This window comes from Cibotium barometz, chromosome 38 (assembly GCF_041138505.1).
Source record: "Cibotium barometz isolate CiBa-2024 chromosome 38, ASM4113850v1, whole genome shotgun sequence".
NCBI classification, from domain to species: domain Eukaryota; kingdom Viridiplantae; phylum Streptophyta; class Polypodiopsida; order Cyatheales; family Cibotiaceae; genus Cibotium; species Cibotium barometz.
In genome coordinates this window covers 8,165,896-8,191,357 of record NC_141083.1, presented here as the reverse complement: position 1 = coordinate 8,191,357, position 25,462 = coordinate 8,165,896, and the positions used below count along the sequence as shown (strand labels likewise).

General features: G+C 47.8%; 1 protein-coding gene and 1 pseudogene across 1 annotated transcript in view; both read left to right on the top strand.

Moving 5' to 3' along the window:
* Window positions 1–25,462, top strand: part of LOC147616301 (uncharacterized) — a 149,144-nt gene that overhangs the window by 30,042 nt on the left and 93,640 nt on the right. Inside the window, exons 10-11 of the mRNA XM_086777027.1 lie at window positions 4,835–4,984; window positions 5,099–5,172. Coding sequence (XP_086633153.1) covers window positions 4,835–4,984; window positions 5,099–5,172 — 224 coding nt within the window. The remainder of the gene's footprint in view (window positions 1–4,834; window positions 4,985–5,098; window positions 5,173–25,462) is intronic.
* Window positions 8,831–25,462, top strand: part of LOC147616302 (uncharacterized) — a 30,304-nt pseudogene continuing 13,672 nt past the window's right edge.

Sequence of the window (25,462 nt, the reverse complement as noted above, 5' to 3'; positions counted from 1 at the left end):
AGAAATTTGGTCTGGACACAACACCTAGCGATTATACCTACGAGGTACGCCTACCTGCGGGTTGGTAAGTGAGGGATCGAAAGATGGAGAAACTACAGATCCGGATTCAAGACTACGAAGATATTTTGGAGTGCTATGTTCTGCATCTAGAGCATGTAGGCTTGTTATTAGGAATTGAGTGGTTTAAGACCCTTCAGGTCCAGATAGATTGGTCTAGTCATACTTTTTCTTTTGAACATAGGAACACCCAATATTGTATCTTAGGTGATTGTATCCATTCCTCTCAGGGACCTCTCGTAAATAACGTTTATTTTGGAAATATAATGGATTTGGAAATATAATGGATTCCTTTCTGTATAATGCTTTCCCCTGTGTCTTGATTCCACTTTCTTCATTTCTCGTACCTACTATGGATGTCAATGAATTAAGTGTGTTTGAAAGCAAAAAATTAAAGAAGTTACTTGATTCGTTTCAAGATGTATTTCCTAAGGAGCTACCATCGGGCTTACCAACCGAAAGGGCAGTGGATCATGGTATTGATCTGGTCCCTGGTGCTCAACCTGTTAGCGTTCCACCTTACAGGATGAGCCAAGCTGAGGAAGATGAGTGCAGATTATTTGAGGATGGGCGAGATCCGTCCCATTAAATCACCTTGGGGTGCACCCATGTTACTTACGAGAAAGAAGGACAACACCTGGAGAATGTGTGTAGATTACAAGAGATTAAACAAACTGACAATCAAGAACTGCGATTCTCTCCCTAGATCAGATGACCCGATTGACTGTTTAGTCGGAGCGAAGTATTTCACAAAGATAGATTTACATACTGGGGCTATCACCAGATACGTATTCATGAAAGGCACGTCGAAAGAACTGCCTTTTGGACTACGTATGGCCATTACGAGTTTCTCGTATTACCTTTTGGGTTAACCAATGCTCTAGCCACTTTCTAGCAAATGATGAATACCTTTTGGGGGTAGTACCACGATCATATGGCATATTTGTACCCCATAGTTGAGGACAACTGTGATATAAGAGAGAAGAAATGTAACTATTTGGTCCTCCATGCTCTTTTCACATGATGGAAATCATGCCCGGACACTTGGATAGGTTGATGGACACATGGAAACATGGATCGTTAGGTTGGCATTGGAAAAAGCACCATTATTGGTTAAAGAGCAAGAAAAATCAAAAAGTCAAGCTGTGTTGACCAAAAGCTGAGGACACCATTGGAAAGAGGACTTCAAGTTGGATCAAAAAGCTAGAAGCTGCTTTTTCAAAAAGCAACTCCAGGGCCAAAAAATAGGGGCTTGAAGATTGTAAAAGCACAAATCAAGAGCTTTGACTATTGTTAATATTTAATAAAACAAAAGCAAAGAGGCAAAGCAAAAGCAAGAAAATAAAACAAAAGCAAGAAGGCAAAAGCATGGACCCCCATCAAGTATATAAGAATCTCATATCCTTTTGGGGAAACATAGAAAGAATCCTTGGAGATTTCGGAGGAGAACTTGTGGAGACTCATCATCGCTCTTATCTCCAACCTCCGCCGGTGCTTTGCGGCTCAGCACCAGCCTCCGCCAGTTTTGCCGCCGCCTGCGCCACAGCAGTGCTACCCTATGAGCTCTGTCGCCGCTGTCCCCAGAGTGCCGCCTCCTAAGCCTCCATCTGTCGCTAGTTGCATCGCTCTTCCGTCTTTGTCCGTGCGCCGCCTGCGCTGCCTATGTTGCCTTTGCCTGTGCGCCGCCTTTGCCTGTGTGCTGCCTCCACCCTGTGCACCGCGTGCGCATACTCTACCTTGTCCGCCATTGCTGCCCTGCTGCACCACCTCAGAGCCACCTGTGTGGTTGCCGCCTACTGCCTCCAGCGCCAACACCACCCTAGAGTGCCACCATTGCCAGTTTTTTTAACTCCTAAGGAGGGGTTGCCCGGTGGAGTCACATATATACCACCTTGGTGTGAGCCTCTTGGGATTGCCTTTGTCCGGATTGAGTGCAGAGAGCCTTGTGGATATTTGGGAGCATCAGTTTGACTCGGACATTGGATTTCGGTACTAGTCTGGTGTAAGACTCTTGTGGGTCATCCTCGTGGTGAGCTTGGCATCAGTTATCTTGTGCCTCGACATCGACTTCAACCGGACCTCGACATCGGCACTCTTGTTTGATATTGTATTCATTTGTTGTATTGGTCATGGCTTGGAAAAGCCCGTGGATTGTTCCTGAAAGAAATTCTTGAAGAGGGGGCGGGGCGTGTTCCCCACTCAGTGTGGTGTATTGTGCAAGATCCCTATTCCCTTCTACCTTTCCTCTCTGTCTCTCTATATCTTTATCTCCTTGTCATGTGGTTAAGTCTGTCACTGCACGATTGTCTACTCTTGTGTGTGTGTTTGCTTGCAACAAGCTCAAGCTCACTCTCTCCCCTACATTCTACTCATGGTATCAAAGTGCCAGTTCGTGTGAAGAGCTCAAGAGACAAGCAAAGGAAGCGGCACACGGGTAAGGGTAATCCATTTCTTTCTCTCTTTGATTTTGAACGTGGCACCCCATTCGACCGGCACATTACCAGTCGCGTTGGTCGCACTGGTGGTGTGGCTCTTTTTTAATAAACATGTGTTTAAACATTACTGTTTGCATAGTTTGTTCAAAGGTGCGTCACTTGACGAGATGGTTAGCACACTCGCCTTCTAAAGCAGGGGTCATTGGTTCAAAACCTGGGTATATGCACAAGGTTCAGACTTTTGTTTAAACACCATGTTTAAACAAAAGTTTGAACCTTGTGCACATACCTAGGTTTTGAACCCGCGACCGTTGCTTTGGAATGCGAGTGTGCTAACCATCCCATCAAGCGACGCACGTTTGAATAGCTTGTGAAAATAGTAATACATAAGCTTGTTTAAACACATGTTTATTAAAAAAAAGGGCCACGTCACTAGTGCAACCGGTAGATTGGTGACGTGTCGGTCGAATGGGGTGCCACGTTGTAGGGGCTGAGACCTCAGCATTCACGTCACATACCTCGCTCCTCCCCCATCGATTAGGCTAAGGCCTTACCTTTGGCTAGCTGTGAGCGCTACAGTAGACACAGGGAAGTCGCTATCTCAGATTGAGGCATCCTCAACCATATTCTTATTTATAGGAAAACCTTGCTTAAATAGCAATTTACGAGTTATAGCAGTTTTAAATCAACTACGGGGAAAAACAATCATCATCTCCTTTCGTATTTCATGCAACGCCCAAGGGTTCAATCTCCTCCGGATGTACGTACGTACGTACATACATATATGAATGTATGTATATGTGTATATGTATGTATGTATGTATGTATTTATGCATGTATACACACACAATCATTTTTTAGTGCAAGGAAGTTCTTATTATAGATAAGTTTTCTCTTTTTTGTTTGCCGATGGATACATCAGTTTAAAAATTGTGGCTTTGGTTTTTCCCAGGTTCATTGTTGATCCCTTTTTTGTGAGATGTTGAGAACTTTAAACAAATAGTCTGACTCTAATTTTCTTCTTGAACTTTTTAAAATTGAGAATTGTAAACAAATTCAAATTTCCTCATGATGTTTACTGTATGTGCTTTATTGCAACCTACATGCAGGGTTAATTTCCCTTTTTTTTTTTGGAAAAAGGATCCTTCTATTAGTTACCGAGAAAAAACAGCCAAAATGGCTAAGTACAAATCCGTCCCCAAATGGGAAACGAGAGTCAAGATGAACAAAGAGGAGGATGCACTTCTCCTCCGGCTGGCCGCTCTAGGAGAAGAAGGCCGTCTCATACAATGGGGGAGGGGGGAACAACCACACTGGTGGTCTATAATGCCAAGTGGGCTTGCCACCACTATCTATAAGAAAGGGACCGTGCCGCCAGATCCTTAGGTTGGCCTACCAGTGCTTCCTCGTGCGGTCTGAGCTACCCCGAAACTGCTCCCACTGACCTCGGGTTAATTTCCTTAGATCTCCATAGGCGTACACATTTGCCTTAGCTTTTTAAATTTGAATCAGTTATGCATAGCTTATCTTTTGAAACATTCAACAGCTTTAACCACTACCTTAACAGCCTTCATTGATACTTGTACTGTACGTGTCTGAATTTTTCAAAGCTAGTATTGCTATGCTTGCTAAAATTTGAAATCCATGCATATGTATACAATCATTTTTTGTGGCAACGAAGGCCTTATCATAGAGAAGTTTTCTGCTCTCTTTTTCTCCCCAATGGATGCATCAGTTTAAAAAATCATGGCTTGCCTGATGGATTTTTTCCCAAAGTTTATTGTGGATGTTTTGTTTTTTTTGTTTTCGTTTTTTTTTTGGTTTTTTTGGGTTTTTTTTTTTTTGTTGTTGTTGTTGTTTTTTTTTTTTTTTTTTTTTTGGCGAGAAGTTTAGAACTTTACACAAATATTCTGACCCCAATTTTCTTCTTGAAGTTTCCTGTATGTGCTCTGTCTCAGCCTACATGCAGGGTTGATTTCCTCACACTTCCATGGGCCTACACAGTTGCCTTGGGTTTTTAAATTTCAAGGAGCTATGCATAGCTTATCTTCTGAAACACACAACAGCTTCAATTATTACCCTGGCCTTGACAGTCTTCTTTGACCTCACCTATAGGTGTGCTTTATCATTTTGAACCACAACCAATTGTGCATATGTGGCCAAGTATCATTTCTTTGGAATGCTTCAAAGTTTATTCAATGTCTAAACAATTAAGTTTTTGTGTAGTTAACACAGTTTTTTGTTCAGTTTACATCATTATGTTCTTGGCTTTGGTGACATGTTTGAAGAATATTGTTCTTGGCATTTTACGTAGTATGATTCTTGCAATTTTTGGTCATTAGGTACTCCTTGAAGATCTAAAAAATCTAGAATCCATGATGGAAAAGCTCCAGAAGGCAATAACTCAACAAGATCAAATACTCATGGGACATAAAGCACAAGTTTTGGCTCTAGGGAAAGATGCTGACATACTGAGGGATAGCCTGGCTAAGGTCTACTTTTTTTTAAAACAAAAGTAAATAAGTAGCTAGGTGTAGTTGTAAGCATTCATACCAGCCTTTTCTTCACTCTAAAAGATTGAACATGTCAATTGTGTTTGTTAGCAGACTGAACAGAGCCTATTCCTAGCTGCTGAAGACAATGAGAAGCTGTCAAAAGAAATGCAAGATCAGAAGCATGGGTATGGTGACCCTCAATCGTTCTTTCTCATAAATAGTAAAGTTGTAATTGGTTAGATCTTGTACATCTTGTAAGGTTATAAACCCTGCCTGTACAGGCCACAAATGATTATGATGGAAGAAGAAAGGCATTAAGGGATCATAAAATGATTTCCTAAAACATTATTCCCCATTTTTCTTTTGTTTGCAGAGGTTTGCATTAAAAAGAAGAACATATAATATGTTAAGAGTTCACATTATGCTGTGGATGGTTTCATATAGTGATTGGAGGTGTGGGTGGATTGAGGATGAGTGGTGGAAGGTAAGACATCTGAGGAGAAGCTTAGCAAAGGGAAGGTGTGAAAGCTTGGAACACAGCGGTGGCATAGGGTTGGAAGCTACTGCAACTGGATTTGGGGTTTGTTGGTGATGAAGTTGGTGGAATCTTTTCAGATAGTAACAATCTTTATCTTCATGCCCATCCTTCTCGTAGAAGCAGCAGTACCGTCTCCTGGGGCGCTAATTGACAGTGTGTCCAGGATACTGGCACATGGTACACCACAGCCCCTTCTTAGCCTCTTGCGAGGTCTTCAATTTTTCAATCTCTTTTTTGAGCTGGAGCAAGGTGCTCTCTTCATTTTGGGACTTCTGACTCAGCTTCAGCTGAGTCACCAGGTCATCCAGTGATGTGGTTGGAGAAGGTGCCGAGCTCACCTCACGTTCGGAAATTAGGCGTGCATTCTCCAGTTGAAAAGCTAGCTATTGAAACTCTAGCAAGGTGGTTGGTGCTGGGCTTCTTTCCCGGATCTTCTGTTGGGTGGTCCTGGGTAAGGCCTGTGTCACCCACTGACGCACCATTAAATTGCCGGGGTAAGTCGGTAGGCGGGCCACCAGCACTCCCCTTCCACTTCTGTCTTAGTGTTCCCCTTTCAGGTGCCACCATCATCCACCTCCCGCATCAACCCTCTCACCATTATTTTTTCAGATCCCTCCCCGTTACCACTTCCTCACCTTTCCTCTTTGTTCCACCTAGGAGAACCAGCTACACATTAGGCTTGTGAGGCCTTGCTTCCCTTGAGTCTCTTCCTTTGGTGCATCCCTCTCTGTGCGCACATCTCCTCACAAATTTTCCAACCATGCCCAATAATCAACAATTGCATACATCATTTATCTCTACCATGATTGGCCCCATCCACCCTTCTGTTCTGAATCGTCGCTCTGATACTCTCACCAAATCGACCTTTCTGTTGCAACCATTGCCCTGTTGGTGCCCACACCCTCTCTTCCCAGTTCCCGCACTCTCCACCTTTATATCCTCTTCCAATACTACATCCTGCTTAGGGAAATCCCCACCGCCCCTCTTCCTTTTGTTTCCACTCACCATACCAAGGCCTTCTACTGCCTATGCACATGTTGCCCTTTCCCTTTCCACCATCTCATTTATGTATCCATTCGCCTCGGTTGCAGCTGATCGAATCCGGGCTCAACTCAATAAGCCGGAAATCTCTTCCTTCATTTGCCCCTCTGCTTGCTTTCTCACGTATCTTCTTCAACAACCTCCCACCTCAATTCCTTCCACACCTCCACCTCACCCATCTAGCCGTACCTCTCCTCACCAATCTCCAGTCTGCCCTCGGATACAACAAGATTCCCCATCCTTGTCCCGACGGCCCTGAACCATCCCCAGCGCTGCTCCTGTACTCTCCACTCCTCCTTCCACCCTTGGGGCATTTCTCCGCACACCATCATCATCCACAGTCACTTTCCCAGTCACCACAACCTCACCGGCATGCATTTCCACCACTTCGCAAATGGCTGGTTCAAACCCTGCCACGGCCTCACGAACCATCCTTGGCAACCTGGGCATGGACAAGTAGGGACTGTGGTGATTGGAATGGACGTGGCATCATCTTCAGATGGACAGTACGGAGGATCGGACCCTTCCGAGGAAGACCCAGAAGTGCATGAAGACGATGTTGATGATGCAGATGTCGACACTGTAGAGTGTCCCACAGCGGTGGCCTGAGAAGCTGTGGGTGGACCGAGGAAGTTACAATAACCGACTCAGCATTGTGTTTTCAGCAATCCTATTTTCACGGCTGGAACCTTGTAGAACTATTTTTTTTTTCTTTCAGAAAGGAGACTTCTATTAAGTATGAAAAATTTTTACAAAATGGAGATTTCACACCAAGCAAGGTGGAGATCTCAACCAATCAGGAGCCTTGTGCTGCCAATAGGGTTCCGAATGAGAGGATGTGAAAAAGATACCAATGTCCCAATCTCTCATAAACTTACTTTCCGCGCTTCCTCTCTACAGCCCTCGAAAATCCCTGGATTCTCAAAGACACTGAGAAACAAGAACAGGAGTAACCTCAATGGTCTCAGTGCATCTAGCCTTCCGGATATTCCAGGCTTCTTAATATGCTAGCAATAATCTCCCAAGAGCTGTCCAACCGCTGTGCCGGAGGGACAAAGTGTGAAAGTGGCAAATCCTGAAGACCACTGCCGAGCAACTCCTTGCCTAACCATAATGACCAAGCTCCTGTCGGTCCCCTCGAATCTCAGCTAAGGCCCAGACTGTGTCAACCAAATGATAGAACCAGAAGAAATGATAGCATCCCTCTTAATCCTACCACAGAGGTGTCCAATCGCAGTGCTTCCCTGCATTCCCATAAACAATGGTAAACTGACTCCGAAACTCCTGCACATCTAGGTCATGCTGGGCAAGCACCAGTAACAGACCTCCACTGATTGGTGGCCAGACCACCATGAAGGGAAACCCAGATAAAGGAGGAAATGTGTGGCTTTCTATAAGAATGCCACAATCTTCGCCAAAATACCCTCTGAATGTCAATCGAAATGCCGTAAAACTCCCAATGGGATCTAAGAGTAGGGACACTCTGAATGTGTCCCAAGATAAGATGTCTGGCATTCCGCACAGTATAATTGAAAAAAGGCATGCTTTTCAAAGGGTTACAAGCATCCTTCCACTCCCACTCACCGGGGTCCCAATGCAAATGTCTGATAGGGCAGCCACCATACAACCAAAGGCTAACACTCTCTGTGATCATCCCTGGGGGGGGGGGTGGTGGGGAGGGGAGGGGGTCAACAAAGACGTGCTTCCCTAACCTGCCAACAACTTTGACTAGACGAATCTGGGGGCCCTCAATAAGGTCCTGCACGTCACATCTCTCCAGCTGCCATCCATCCTTTATAGAAAAAAATACCGGTACATCATCCTCCCTAGGCAAGGGGCAGGCTTAGTTTCGTACGTCGTACGGATCAGATCGTACGTACGATTCATTCTGTACGGTACCGTACATATCCGTACGATTAGGTACGGTTTTGCCCTGTTTCTGCCCGTTGGAAATAGCCGTTTTTCTGCCCGTTTTTTTGGCTGTTTTCCTTTCATCTCTCCTGAGTCCTTCTATAAAAGCCTCAAGGACCAAGCCTCTCCTCCATCTACTCCAAGCCTCTCCTCCACCACCCTCCATCTACTCCAAGCCTCAAGGACCAAGCCTCTACTCCAAGCCTCTCCTCCACCCTCCTCCACCCTCCTCCAAGCTCCTTCCATCCCACTTGAGCCTCTACTCCAAGTTCTCTTCCTCCAAGCTCTTCCCATAGTTCATCTTCTCTACGCTCTCTCCTCTACTCCACGCTTTAGCCCTTCTCTTATCCATCATGCCTCAGGAGAAGCATGAGGCTTTTGATTTGCATTACCTCAATGTGGAGAAGGACACCAAGAAGTCCAACTCCCATCATTGGACATGCCGATATTGCGGCAAGTCATACACCAGTGGTGCAACAAGGCTTCTCCAGTACCTTTCAAAGATTGGGGGACAAGTTGTCCCATGCAAGGAGATTCGGCAAAGCATTGCCGATGACATTTCGTGGAAGATGAGCAGCGGCTCAAATTCAAGTAGAGGAGCATCATCAACACACGCACCGGCACCACCACTAGCACCACCATCGGCACATGATGAAGCGGCCACCAGCTCTTTCATTGGTGTTTCCTCCACTGCCACTTCCACGGATTCACGGTCCGCCTCCGCACTGGGCAAAAGGCAAAGGGTGGTGGAGCGTGAAGGGGTGCAACCCTCTCTCCACCAAGTCACGGGTAGTGTGAGAGGTTCGGTTGCATTCCTTAAGGAGCGGCAATGCCTTGTGGAGATAGAGATTGCTCGCACCATTATTGAATGCAATCTTGCCTTCAATGTACTCCAAAAGGAGCAATGGAAGAAGATGGTGACGGCGATTGCGAATGTGGGCCCATGTGAGGGGTGGACGGGGGTCTCAGAGAACTCTCTTGATGGACACTCTAGCAGTGATCATGTTGATGATCATGCAGATGTTGGTGATGATGTAGACTTTTGATATGTTATAGCTCTCTAGGCATTGGGCATCTATCTCCTTCTAGCCCATTGATGATGTATTGTAGTATGTAGTATCATGTATGTACGCATGTTGGCGGTCGCCCATGCCATGAGTTTTTGGCCTATCCTTTTGTAGCAATTTTGTACTCTAATGGCATGATGACATTATGTTCATGGTTCTACTATTTTGTAACTTCTTGTCTACAATTTTTAAGTTTAGGAAGTATTTAAAAAAAAAAACATACTAATATCGTACCGTACCTCAAAAAATTTTAAGGTACCAATTAGTACCGTATTTTATCGTACCGTACCGTACCGTACCTTTCGTACTAACTAAGCCTGGCAAGGGGAGACCCATAAGCTGAAGAGGAACACCTGTCCCAGAAAAAACCCAAACCAAGAATGATGACGGCCATCCAAGAAAGATCCAGTAATCCAGTGGTTGGGAATGGCTGCATCAGTCTGTGCAATCCTCCGGCTAGAGCCTCTCAAATGTTGCGTGAAATCCAATGTGTATCTCGGTGAGGCTTTGAAGCCTCTTCCAAGCTAGCATTGTGGGACATAGGGTCTCCCAGCTAGCCCAAAGAATATGCATAGCTGCCCCAAGAGGCCTACCATGCACATCTAAGATCAAATCATTCCACAGAATGGGCTGCCCGCTAGCTTCCTCCACTGAACGTGGGGGGATGTGTACCAAGAAACTCCTCAGGTAGTCCCAGGCCCGTAGGAGGGACCTAACCAGGGGGGATGAAGGGGAGCGGTGAACTGCATCCGAAAAAATAAAGCGTGAGCTGAGAGTCCAGTCACCTCCGCGAACAGGGACACACTTCGTGATTTGCTGCATGAGAAAGTCCTTCCACGGCTCAATGCCTGGAAGAAATCCCTTAACAACAAGCTTATGAAGCAAAGCCTTACATTGCACCTCAGGATGAATGATATTCAATCTCCCTTCCTGCTTAGGCTTGATAATGGTTTCCCAAGCAACTCTGGCCCTGGTGTGTGCATTTCCATCAAGCCCTAACTAAAGAAAGTTCCGAATAAGGCGACGAAGCTGGCCAATGCAACCCTTATGAAAAATCCAGCATGAAGCGATAAACCAAGCCGTGGCTAGCAAAACTTGGTTAACCACCAAACCTCTAGAGGCCAATCGAGCTTCCTCCTACTCCAGATGAAGTTTGCTTTTAATGCTTAAGAGCACTGGAGCAAACTGTTGTGCAGGGGAGATGTCAACACCCACCTGACAACCAAGGTATCTGGCAGAGCATCCTGTCTCAATCCAAGTAAAACCAACATCTGTACCCCAATCTGCAAGAGGAGAATCACTGATCCAAAAACCGACTGACTTATGCCAATTGATAGTGGCTCCTTCTGCCAAACAAAAGGCCTCCAAGGCTGTCCGGAAAGCACATAAACAAGCATGTGAAGCCTCAAGGAACAACACTGTATCGTCTGCTAACTCAGAGTCCAAAAACTCTTCCTCCGTGCATAAAGGAAGCCTGAGACCCACAACACGAGGGGCAGCCCGAAGAAACCTCCTCATAGCCTCAGCTGCAATGAGGTACAGTATAGGGGCGAGGGAACAGCCTGCCTCATTGAACGAGAAATCTGAAAACGCTCGCCGCGCCCCCCACAAGCTAAAACAATGCTATGAGCCTCCTTGTATAGGCAAGATACCGCTCTCATCCAGTTTTGGGAAAACCCCATGTGTGCCATAGTGCCCTCCAAAAAATCCCAATCCACTATGTCATAAGCTTTTTCAAAATCAAGCAAAAGAATGGCAAGAGGCTGCTGACTAGACTTTGCCCACTCGACAGCTTCCCAGAAAGAAAAGATGTTATCAAATATACTCCTTCCTTGGAGGAACCCATTATGTGTATCATGGATAGTCCTTTGGAGAATCGGCTGCAACCTTATACTCAAGGTTTTAGCTAAGATTTTATGTGCAAATTCAAGGAGGGTGACGGGCCTCCATTGCTTGATGTCAGTCTTGTCCCCACTCTTGGGGATAAGGTGAATCAGCCCCTCTGTGAGGTATGGCGGCATCATACCCGACAAGAACATTTCCTGAAGGGAAATAGTGATAGCATCTCCGATATGATCCCAAAAAAGAATAAAGAAGGCGGGAGAAAGACCATCATCCCTTGGGCATGAACCACTGGAAAGAGCATGCAATGCGTGAAGGAATTCATCCTTTGAGAAAGGGGCATCCAAGGAAGAACACATAGCATCTGTAATGAGCCTGGGCATGCACTCCCAAACTTTCTGCCGTGCCACATCTCTCTGAGGAGAGGGCACCTCTGCAGTCAACAAAGACCGATAAAAATCTGAAGCAATACCGCTCACCTTATCAAGCTCAATTTGAACTACACCCTGTGAATCCTGCAAGTACCTCACACAATCCTTGCTATGGGAAGGCCTGTGCGCTGAGAAAAACTCTTTGTTGCATCTGCCACCCATCTGAGTCCAAAAAGCCTCGTTTGCATGAAACACAAACTCAGCCCTCCTGTCCATGGCCAATTGCAGCTCTGCTCTAACTGTGGTCAAGAGGTCTGTAATCCAAGACACATGTGGATGCTTTTCATGTTCCGTCTGAAGATCAGCGATGCTATGCCTAATAGCTCTCCTTGTCCAGAACCTCCTCCTTCTTGGACAAGGTAGTGCTATGATAATGATGGCTGGTCCTCTCAAGAGCCGGCGCAATATTATGACGAGGATTAGGACCGTCACAAGATCTCTTTACCTCTCTGATCTCAAGGGAGATGTTAGCATCTAGATAAAGAGAGTCAGGGATACGGACACGGGGAGAGGCCGAGCGAGCCCCAGGCTCCTTGAGACACAAAACGACGGGGCAATGATCGGATTTGGTGGTGCCAGGCATAATAGCAATGGTGCCTCCTCTTTCCAAGGACCAATCATCCACTTAAAACCTGTCCAGACGTGCAAAGATGCTCTCATCGCCCCTCCTACGGTTATGCCATGAGAAAGATAAGGAGTTTGGCCTTCTCTGGAAGTCATCCTCAGTCCAGCAATCCCTGCCAAAAAAGGAAAGCGTGAACCTCTCCCATGAGGTTCGCTCCAAAGGGTGTAAACCCCCTTCGCGTCCACCCTTCTTGTCAGAAGGTTGCTCAACCATATTAAAGTCTCCTCCCCCTATACAATGATCAACCTGGGGAATGACATTTGTAATGGTGTCCCAAAAGGCCACCCTTTCACCTCTCACGTTAGGTGCATGGATATTCAAGATTTGCCAATTTCTGACCCTCATGCATGATCAAGATCCACTGCGCTCTAGCAGGGATGATAACACTGTGCCCAATAACATGAGGCATGACAGATGCTGCCATTGAAATGCAAACACCCCCTCTAGTCCCAATTGCTGAGGACCAGAAGCTGTTGGCCAGAAAGCATCTTACTAGTTTTGCCACACTAATTTGTGTTCCTGCAACAAAAGTACATCCCAGGGTGAAGTTTGTCCTTCAGAAGGCGCTTCCTACCACGGGTGGGAAGCCCTCCAAGGCCCTGAACATTCCATGAGATGATTCTCATAGAAGAGAAGAGGGTTTAACCCCCGATCTAAGAAGACGATGGGCAGTCTGAGGACGCCTCTCATAATGCTAGAGGACGGGATAATCCACGGGGCAAAGTCCACTAACATGCCCTTGTCCAAGGCCCTGCACAGTACCTGCATATGTACGAGAAACCTGTTCGCCCTACGAGGCATCAAGAGCAATGGCATCATGCTGAAAATCCTGCAATACATGATCCCCATTGCGCTGAGCATCCTGCATATCGCCCCCTCCAAGTAGAGAGGACTGAAGAAAATCATCTTGATCTGAGATATCATCTCTCGGAAAGATGCATCAGCTGACACATCCCTCTGACCAGAAACATCATCTATCTGTACATGATCCGAGGAGGCCTTCCCATCAATCTCACCAGGGGGGCGGGCGTGAGAGAGCTCGCCACACCTGGCGGATGGAACCATGGAAGGTGGCGCCTGAGAAGCACGCTTGCGAGGCCTCCTACGACCTCGAGCCCGAGGGCAATCTCGAGCAAATTGACCCTATTGGTGACAAACCCGGCACTGATCGGGTTTACGTGCAATCTCCATACGTTGCTTCAAAGGGCCACAAGGGCCCGGAAGCAAAATAGAGTCCTCAAAGAGCTCAATGTGACGGGCAAGAACCATGACCCTGGGGACAGCATCCGCTCAGGCAGTGACCACCTGGGCACAAGATGTCGGCAAGGCGTGAAGAGGGGGCACTTGAAGAACCAGCCCAAAAGCGGACCCGATGGCCTCTAACATAGGCCAATATGCGCGAGGAAGACCTGGGAATGTGAGAGTAATCGGAAAATGGTTACGGTCTTCCTTAACAGGGTCAAAATAGCTGAAGTAGGGAAGAAAGAATATCTTCCTCGGGCCAAGTGGCAAAGGCCGCCTTTCAAAACCTTTGAGGCTGCGTCCTTAGAATCAAAATCCACTTGGAAGAAACCTCTTCCAAGCAACCTGACATCTCGAACGTGTGAGGTGAGGTCGGAGGGCAGAGCTGCTAGGACCCAATCCCGAGCCTGGAGACGGGAAGGATGAGATCCAAAGATTTTGGCAATGAGGGTCGTTTTGGAGTCTCGATTTTGGCGTAGAGGACCGCGAGCTCGGCTTCGGAAAAAACAATGGTTCGCGTGACCGAGGGAGATTGATTAGCCATGATGCTAATTGAAGAAAAAGACCGACTTGAACCCGGATGAGGAGCAATCCGAACCAAGGGGAAGAGACAGGCAAGGAGGCGGAGGAAAGGAGGGGAGGGTGGAAAAGGGGCAAAAAAACAAAAAAACAAAAAAACAAAACAAAACAAAATAAAAAACAAAAAACAAAAAAACAAAAAAACAAAAACCAAAAAAAACAAAAAAAACAAAAAACAACAAAAAACAACAAAAACAACCCACAAAAAACCAAAAAAAAAACACAAAAAACAAAAACAAAAACAAAAAAAACAGGCGAAGAAGGGCAGCGCAGCAAAGGCTGCGCAGAAAGGAGGTGGAGGAAGGAGGGGAGGCGGAGAGAGGAGGGGAAGCGAACAAGGAGAGTAGGAGGGGAAGGGGCGCAGACTGGAGACAGCAGCGGGAGGAAGAGGGGCGGACAGAAGCAGGGGCGAACAGCAGGGGAGGAAGGAGGGGGTGCAGAGGGGGGTGACACAGTCGACAGAGGGAGGTTCGGGGAGCTCGCAGGTCGCCGCTACCGATCAGTTTCTCTACTCTCGTTCCCAGTCTGCGTTTTTCACCTTCGTTGTAGAACTATTTCAGTGACATGTCTTTAAATGCTGGGAATATTGGGCATAAAGCACTTGAGTGACCTGAGTCAGAAGTTATGCCAATGTTTGCTGCACATCCCTTTCTCTCTCTTGCAGCAGAGATTTTGGAGCGTTGAAGGGTCACAAACAGTGTAGGCCCAAGGGTGTTTAGTACTAGAGCTACGTATGACTCTCAACAGCAAGAAAAAGAGTAAGAAAGAAGCAAACTGTTTGTTGAAAGTGAGGAACTGCTGGACTGGGAATGAATCTAGTAGATGTGAAAGCTACTTCTTATAACAATTTCCTGCACTTATGTGGGACAACTGTTTCTGAGTGACTTCTGCCTACCTCCCCTGAGATGATGACATTCCCCAATGACCAATTACAAAACTATGATATGCAGAGCCTGATACTAGGGACAGAATTGCGTAGGGGATCCTAATACCTAACAACACCTCTTGCAAGACGATGCCCCTAGACAGTATAGCAGCTCACGCATTGATCATCTTTTGAGTCCTGGGTCATTGGCAGGTGCAGTGTTGCGGTGTAGTTAATCTGCCCAAAGCTATGGTCCCTCTGCACCATGAGAATGGCAGTATATATACATGCCCCTTTGGGTAGTACCATGGATTCTCTTAAAAAGGGACTTCATCCAAATCCAAGAGGTTACACTTGCAAAGCTTCCAAGGGGATGAGGATAAATTCCGAGTGAGGGATTGTCCTGACGAAGTCCTACATGTCTGACACCCCAAAGGAGGTGTGATATCTGTCTCCACCCATGTGTTTTATGCTGTAAATGGGAGCAAAAGGTTTCAGCTATGAGCTTAGAGAGACAGAATTTACTCATGTCATATGGATGCAAAAGATCGGGTACTTCATGTGAAGTAATATCTTCCTCACTTTAACTCCAAAGAAATTCTTCATGCTGAAAGATGCGTTATTGTCAATGTAACATGCAGCGGAAGTCTTCGTATTGGAGGATTGTCACCCAAGTTCGGTGAAGGCCAATTGGCCATGGTGTACCAAGCTCGGGATCTAAAACGAGCTAAGAAGCTCATTCCTACATGGGAGAAACCCTTCCGGATCCATGAGATCCTTCCCCATGGCATTGTCTAGCTGCATACATTGGATGGCTGTCCGCTTCCTTTGATCAATGGCTCCAGGGTGAAATCATACCACCTGGGCACACCACCTCAAAAAAAAAAAGGAAAAATAATAAATCTCGCTCCTCTCCAAGTGAAAACTTTTTTTTCCTACTCATCCCCCTCTTATGTCTTATTTAGTTCTTCAAAATTATATAAAAGAAAAACAAAAAAACAAATTCATACTCGTCCCCTTTTGTTTATGCTCACCCCTCTTCCACTCTCCTGCTCGCCTCCCCATTCCAACTGTCCCACTCACCCCCATTCCACGCGTTTTACTCGCCCCCTTTCCACCCGTCTTACTCACCCCCCTTTCCACCCGTCTTACTCACCCCCCTTTTCATGTATCCTACTCGCCCCTCTTCTACTCGTCCCACTGGCCTCCCCATTCCACCTGTCGCACTCGCCCCCTTCCATCTGTCCTACTCGCCCCTAGTCCACTCATCTCCCCTTTCCATCCTCCTTCCAACTGTCCCACTCGCCTCTCCCTTCCTCGTCATACTCTCCCCCCCAACCCGTCATGCTTGCCTCCCCTTAACCCCTCACCTACTCATACCCCTCTTCCATCTGTCCTACTTACACTCCTTGTGTTGGATCGCAAAAAGCTCAAGTTGCGGGGGCTGGTTTGGACAAGAGGAATCACTATCTGTCCTAGGACGAAGCCGTGCCAAATGGGCACGAATCCTGTCCTCCATGTGCAGGCACTTTGTTTGTGCTTTGGAGTCTGCATTGTTAAAACCCTAAAGATCTCTCTAGCTAATCACTATTCATAAGCATGCATAAACCAGGCATATACTCATCCACCCAACCACCCCCGAGCCCAAGGGTGCACACATCAATACATTAAAGTACCACATACCTAACCTTGGTGTCCCATACCACCAAGAGGTATGACTTCAATCTAGCAGCACATAGCTCTAGCATGAAATGGCAAGAGAGTAGATACAATGCTTTACACAAGAGAACATCCCTTGAGAGAGCTCCATGCCCCTATTATATAGGAGAGCACTCAAGTGACTCTTGACTCTCCATTGCCATGTGTGACCCTTGGTTGCCTGACCCTAGCCTCAACCCAAGGTGAGACCTAACCATTGCCCCACTAGAGCATGTTCCCATTCTCCCATGCTCACATGCCTAGGGTGGGTTAGCCTCCTAGTATATGCACATATAATATGCACATAGCATGCATACTCCAGGATCCATTTGTCATAGTGAAGATATCTATAGGAGGGAGAGAGAGGCACTGCCACCGACACATGAAGAAATACAAAGAGGAGCACCTCCAAACTAGAGTGCACTAGCTCCCCTCCCGCATCCTTGTGTCCAAAGCCACCCACATCCATCCATGTCAATGGCCTGAAGCGAGTGAGCACAACAGTGATACAGAGATCATGTAGATGGTGCGAGAGCTCACTTTGCTAGATGATAGGAGTGGTCATCCCCCCGTCCTAGATACATGGAGGCAGGGAAGGATATGACACGGGAACGGTCTCTCGTGTTAGATTCCCTCCAGTAGTTGATAGGCCTTCTAGACCGATGGCCTGCCCTCAAGGGCACGCAGGTGTATATGGTCGGGAACCAGTTTTGTACCATTTGGTCCATCTCCATTTCTGGAGCCACTTCTATGGGATTGTCACTCCATAGAGCGGCCAGATTTGCACCATGTTCACATGTGGCTAGGCCAGTGCCCCATGTGAAAGAGTCAGTCATCTTGTGTCCCATGGATGGGAACTAGTTTTGTGCCACCCGTGTGACCAATATTGTGCCATATGGACGGGAGCCTGTTTGCTGCCACCCGTGTATGACCAGGATTGTGTCTTATCCATGGGATTGTCACTCCATGGTAGGACTGATATTTGTGCCGAGCTTTGTCTATGGAATTGTCACTCCATAGGAAGGCCCGTGCTACGATTTGTGTTTTGCCTATGGGACTCTCACTCCATAGGAAGAAGGAATTCACATTTCTGTCGCGCCAGTTTTGTGCCCGACAAGAAATTCTTGTACAAGTTTCATGAAAGGGAGATTTCGTCCATTACATGTGCGTATGCATTTATGTTTGCATGCATAAACTTGTTTTTGCATGATTTGTTTTCGTGTGTGTGCTTGCTATGACGTGCCAGTACATTGGACGGGGACGCCCCTAGTGTACCGTGGGTGTGCTGTTTGCGTGAACAGGTGGTAAGTATTTGCCTTTTTGGCCTTTTTCAAATGTCAAATCTATAAACTAGTGTAAACCTTAGTATTCATAAGGTTGGGTGTTTACACATATTTAAAATAATGGCTGGACACCTATCAATGTGGGTGCCCAAAGATTAATCATTAATTAAGACCTAATAACATTTTAGACTAAGGATTGCATGGGAACAAAATCCCCTCCATATGTGGATGGTGATTTGGGGGTGGTTGATGGAAAAAGGAGGAGACTATCACCCGCCTAGCTACTGCTCTGTACCCGCCTCCAGCTCGCCTACAACACTTGCTGCTGCCAGCTCTTTACTCGTCTCTAGCTCCAACCCGCCTGGTTGCTGATTGTTGGGGTACCCGCCTGTTGCTGCACTATGCCCGCTGTGAGGTGAAAAAAAGAAAGAAAACCCTGCCTCTACAGCCCTTCCACCTCGCAAGCTTGGAATAACATACACGAACGGGGGCACCACCAGCCACCGGCTGGAACACTCTCTCACACTTCACCACCCAACCCACACCAGACAGACAGCATAAAACAGGGGCACCATAGACCAAGATAAACACCCAGCAATATATTTCCAAATCAAAACTTCATACAAGCTTCTCTCGACACAGAAGCCTTACTCACATAACCATAAAAAAAACACTCAGGCCTGTCAGCCGAGGATACACCACATCCCCAATCACCATGAACCACTCGACTGCATGCTGTACCAATCACACTAGAATGAACCCGGCCACTCTCACTTCAGAAGGCGCCCACACCAGCTAACCTTCAACTCTCTGCAGCCCATCTACTCTGCATGTGTCGTCAGCAGCAGCTCGACCATCATCTCTTTCTCTCTCTCTGTGCTGATCCTCTGCCAGCCTCACAACAACCCAAGCAGCTTATCTGCCTTGCTACCGGCCCACCACCAAGCAGCAACACCCGTCTCTGTCTTCTCTTCACTCGGCACCTTGCTCAAGCTGTCCACTGCCCTGTCTCCAGCATCTACCTGTGCTTCCGCATCCGGCTTCACCTACGCGGCCCTCTCTGCCTCTGCGTCGAAGCCCTCTTCACTTACTTGCCAGCCTGTCTTCCAGTCGACCAGCAGCTCCAGCTTCCTCTTTGCCCATAGGTGGCCTCTACACGCCAGCAGCTCCCACACACGGCTGCTCTCTCAGCTCTCTGCTTACGCGTGCCCTGCCCACCTGTCTCACAACACTTCAAAACCAGTTGCCAGCCCCATGGTCGGCGCCCTCACTTCACACCAGAACCCCTCTGACCTCTGCAGCCCATCAGCTCTTCCAAGCTTCAGCACCTACGCTTGCTTGCGTTCAATTCTAAGGCGGCCACACCCAAGGCCTTCTCCACTCCTTTTTCACGCCCGTCGGCTATTGACCAAGGCGGCTTCTTCACACATGCTTGCGGCTGCACCCTCCACACTTGCAGCCCGTCAACCAGTATACGCCAGCTGCGCTCCACGCTCACCTGCAGCTACCTCTTTGTCTTCGCTGCTTTTCACAAGGGGGGCCACTCTTTCACAACGAGGCGGCCACACGCAGCTTAATGACGGCTCAAACCTGCGCCTGTGTGACTGGTGCTAGCCACGCTAGCCTCTTCGCCTTCTCTGCGGCCCAGCCAAAACCCACGTAATCCTCTTCCTTGGTTCTGCACTCGCTGCCCCCTCAGCTCGTCAGCCCTTCGACGCCAGCCATCTTGTCTACTTCCCTTCGCTTTATCTTGTAGCTGCGCCAGAGAGACAGCCTCGTGCAGCTCTTCCACTGTCGGCTTTGGTTGCGCCTGAGAGCCCCCCAATTCAACTCTGTCTATGGCTGCGGTTCCGCCCGAGAGCCCATCTCGTACAAGGCGATCTCTACCTTTTCTTTTTGCAGGCGCCGACTCGCCACCTCTTCGCCACGCCAACCTTCTGGAATATACCCGCTGGCGGCATCTCAAAGCACCACGCATACTTTCCAGAAGACACTGTATACATCATGTTTTTTATTTTCCTCCTCTCTCCTAATGGATGGCGGCCGTTCCATACCATTTCACACCAATACTCAATACTACCTTGGCCCTATAATCTTTCATTGCTCATGCACCTCTTCAAATGCAACCTTTAATTGCCCCGATGCTTTCACACTCATGTCCTGCTACCTTGGCCACATCAATGGTTGCTTTCCACGCTTTCCACATCTTCAAATGCCACTTATTAGTGCCCATTGTATTTTGACGTGCCCACACATATCAAGCGGCCGAACAGCTTAAATCAACCCAGCAAACCTCTCACCGGACAGGCCTGCAACCAGCCCAAAACCAAAAGCATCCACCCAGAGCATCCGGCAAGGCATTCCACGGCAAATTTTCATTCACACCATGCACACGTATGTACACAGGCCCAAAAGACCACTCAGAAAAACGCCTGACATGCTTTGCTAACCCCCCAGCCTGCTAGAGCATTCATGCTCAGCAGCAAAACACAAATTCCAATAGCTATCCGCCAGGATCAAAAGGAAACAGCAATTCACCATCCCATTCCCCAGCATCCCTCAAACACCATGGCTGCATCACTGCACACCAAACATCCACCATAGCCATAAAACCATTCACGTCCACTTCACCCACAGCAGCAAACCTCCCCGTCTTCAAAACCTGTGTCATTGCAGCATTAGGCATCCCATTCACCAACACCAGTGAAGGCCGGGTTCCAGCATCTTGACCTTTCTGCACACCAAAATCCACATCCTCTCCAATGGGAGTGTCCACCAGCACTTCCAACTCTTGTACTTCAGGCATCTCTTCACAACCATACAGCTCATCTGGTTCAGAACCCTTGTCATCCATGTACTTTGCTTTTAGCATCTCAGCAATCCGCATAGAAGCCTTTGTCACACTCTCAACCATATCAGCATCCATCTCCACCTCTGGCTCCTGTTCATCAAGGCTAGCAACTTCCCAGATATCATCCTCAGGCACAATACTCACCACACAATGCTCTTCATCAGCCAATTCAACATGTATACCTTCTTGAGTGCTGCCAACCCCCCTGGTATCATCGTCCAAAGACTCCCCTGCACATAATGCATCCACATCATCCATACCATCCATCGCAGGCACCATATCACCATCCAGCTGTCCAAGAAAATCCAAGATAATAGGATCTTCCTCCACGCTCTCCACATCTGCATCACAAACCATCTTCACTTCATCAGAAGTCTCTACCCCATCCTCCTCCCTCGTAGAATCTGGCAAAGAATCATCCTCAAAGCATCCTGTATCCAGCTCCTCTTCCTTCTCATCAGCCAATCCCAAGGCATCATCCTCTTTGCTTTCCTGTGCATGCATGTCATCCAGATCATCCAAATGGTCTTCAATAGAACCTTCCAAATCACTGTCATGAACAGCCACGACCTCCAAATCCAAAGAAGAATCCACTGGCAACTCCTCATCTGCACAAGTCTCCTTCACCTGCTTTTCATCCACCTGCACATCCACTTTCACCTGTTTTGGAAAAAAATCAGAAGGCATATAAAACATACCCCTTTGTAGCTGTATCGGCCTTTGAGGCTCCCGTCCAATCAAACTTTGCATAGGACTCTTATCCACCTTAACCAAATTTATCTGCTTATCCCTTACAGACACAACACCTTCATACGGATAAATACCCATCTCCATCTGCTTCAAAACCTTGCCTTCCTTTTCCCTAGCAACCCTAACTGCATCATCAAATGACTTGGGATTCTTCAACTCAACCCTGATCCTCAAATGGGGTAACAGACCATCAATAAACAAGCTCTTCTTCAGAAACATAGGAGGAACTTCCTGCTTTAATGTCATACACCACTTACTCCACAAACATGTAAATACCTTCACAAAATCATCCAATGATTGGCCATGTACCTGCTTCAAGATGCTCAACTCCTGCCAAAGCATACTAGCATCCTCCGCTTGCTGAAAACGCTCCAAAAGGCCTTCTTTCAACCTGTCTAAGGTCAAAACACCAGCATCCTGTACTTCAAAATTCTTAAGCCAACTTCGGGCATCTCCCTTCAAAAAAATCTTTATCAGTCTCAGAACCTGCTCTTCATCTGTGACATGATTGCTAATGCATGCCAGCTCCATCTGCTCCAAAAAGTCAACCACATCTTCACCTTTCCTGCCATGAAATTCCGGATAGGACCACATCATGACAAACCTGTAACAATCCCTGAGCTCAACTCAGTGGAACACACGCCCTTCTAGGCAAAGAACAATGCCAGAGCAACTCCTCAGTGGGGGCACCAGAAGGATGTGAGGTGAAAAAAAGAAAGAAAACCCTGCCTCTACAGCCCTTCCACCTCGCAAGCTTGGAATAACACACACGAACGGGGGCACCACCAGCCACCGGCTGGAACACTCTCTCACACTTCACCATCCAACCCACACCAGACAGACAGCATAAAACAGGGGCACCATAGACCAAGATAAACACCCAGCAATATATTTCCAAATCAAAACTTCATACAAGCTTCTCTCGACACAGAAGCCTTACTCACATAACCATAAAAAAAACACTCAGGCCTCTCAGCCGAGGATACACCACATCCCCAATCACCACGAACCACTCGACTGCATGCTGTACCAATCACACCAGAATGAACCCGGCCACTCTCACTTCAGAAGGCGCCCACACCAGCTAACCTTCAACTCTCTGCAGCCCATCTACTCTGCATGTGTCGTCAGCAGCAGCTCGACCATCATCTCTTTCTCTCTCTCTGTGCTGATCCTCTGCCAGCCTCACAACAACCCAAGCAGCTTATCTGCCTTGCTACCGGCCCACCACCAAGCAGCAACACCTGTCTCTGTCTTCTCTTCACTCGGCACCTTGCTCAAGCTGTCCACTGCCCTGTCTCCAGCATCTACCTGTGCTTCCGCATCCGGCTTCACCTACGCGGCCCTCTCTGCCTCTGCGTCGAAGCCCTCTTCACTTACTTGCCAGCCTGTCTTCCAGTCGACCAGCATCTCCAGCTTCCTCTTTGCCCATAGGTGGCCTCTACACGCCAGCAGCTCCCACACACGGCTGCTCTCTCAGCTCTCTGCTTACGCGTGCCCTGCCCACCTGTCTCACAACACTTCAAAACCAGTCGCCAGCCCCATGGTCGGCGCCCTCACTTCACACCAGAACCCCTCTGACCTCTGCAGCCCGTCAGCTCTTCCAAGCTTCAGCACCTACGCTTGCTTGCGTTCAATTCTGAGGCGGCCACACCCAAGGGCCTTCTCCACTCCTTTTTCACGCCCGTCGGCTATTGACCAAGGCGGCTTCTTCACACATGCTTGCGGCTGCACCCTCCACACTTGCAGCCCGTCAACCAGTATACGCCAGCTGCGCTCCACGCTCACCTGCAGCTACCTCTTTGTCTTCGCTGCTTTTCACAAGGGGGGCCACTCTTTCACAACGAGGCGGCCACACGCAGCTTAATGACGGCTCAAACCTGCGCCTGTGTGACTGGTGCTAGCCACGCTAGCCTCTTCGCCTTCTCTGTGGCCCAGCCAAAACCCACGTAATCCTCTTCCTTGGTTCTGCACTCGCTGCCCGCTCAGCTCGTCAGCCCTTCGACGCCAGCCATCTTGTCTACTTCCCTTCTCTTTATCTTGTAGCTGCGCCAGAGAGACAGCCTCGTGCAGCTCTTCCACTGTCGGCTTCGGTTGCGCCTGAGAGCCCCCCAATTCAACTCTGTCTATGGCTGCGGTTTGGCCCGAGAGCCCACCTCGTACAAGGCGATCTCTACCTTTTCTTTTTGCAGGCTCCGACTCGCCACCTCTTCGCCACGCCAACCTTTTGGAATATACCCGCTGGCGGCATCTCAAAGCACCACGCATACTTTCCAGAAGACACTGTATACATCATGTTTTTTATTTTCCTCCTCTCTCCTAATGGATGGCGGCCGTTCCATACCATTTCACACCAATACTCAATACTACCTTGGCCCTATAATCTTTCATTGCTCATGCACCTCTTCAAATGCAACCTTTAATTGCCCCGATGCTTTCACACTCATGTCCTGCTACCTTGGCCACATCAATGGTTGCTTTCCACGCTTTCCACATCTTCAAATGCCACTTAGTGCCCATTGTATTTTGACGTGCCCACACATATCAAGCGGCCGAACAGCTTAAATCAACCCAGCAAACCTCTCACCGGACAGGGCTGCAACCAGCCCAAAACCAAAAGCATCCACCCAGAGCATCCGGCAAGGCATTCCACGGCAAATTTTCATTCACACCATGCACACGTATGTACACAGGCCCAAAAGACCACTCAGAAAAACGCCTGACATGCTTTGCTAACCCCCCAGCCTGCTAGAGCATTCATGCTCAGCAGCAAAACACAAATTCCAATAGCTATCCGCCAGGATCAAAAGGAAACAGCAATTCACCATCCCATTCCCCAGCATCCCTCAAACACCATGGCTGCATCACTGCACACCAAACATCCACCATAGCCATAAAACCATTCACGTCCACTTCACCCACAGCAGCAAACCTCCCCGTCTTCAAAACCTGTGTCATTGCAGCATTAGGCATCCCATTCACCAACACCAGTGAAGGCCGGGTTCCAGCATCTTGACCTTTCTGCACACCAAAATCCACATCCTCTCCAATGGGAGTGTCCACCAGCACTTCCAACTCTTGTACTTCAGGCATCTCTTCACAACCATACAGCTCATCTGGTTCAGAACCCTTGTCATCCATGTACTTTGCTTTTAGCATCTCAGCAATCCGCATAGAAGCCTTTGTCACACTCTCAACCATATCAGCATCCATCTCCACCTCTGGCTCCTGTTCATCAAGGCTAGCAACTTCCCAGATATCATCCTCAGGCACAATACTCACCACACAATGCTCTTCATCAGCCAATTCAACATGTATACCTTCTTGAGTGCTGCCAACCCCCCTGGTATCATCGTCCAAAGACTCCCCTGCACATAATGCATCCACATCATCCATACCATCCATCGCAGGCACCATATCACCATCCAGCTGTCCAAGAAAATCCAAGATAATAGGATCTTCCTCCACGCTCTCCACATCTGCATCACAAACCATCTTCACTTCATCAGAAGTCTCTACCCCATCCTCCTCCCTCGTAGAATCTGGCAAAGAATCATCCTCAAAGCATCCTGTATCCAGCTCCTCTTCCTTCTCATCAGCCAATCCCAAGGCATCATCCTCTTTGCTTTCCTGTGCATGCATGTCATCCAGATCATCCAAATGGTCTTCAATAGAACCTTCCAAATCACTGTCATGAACAGCCACGACCTCCAAATCCAAAGAAGAATCCACTGGCAACTCCTCATCTGCAC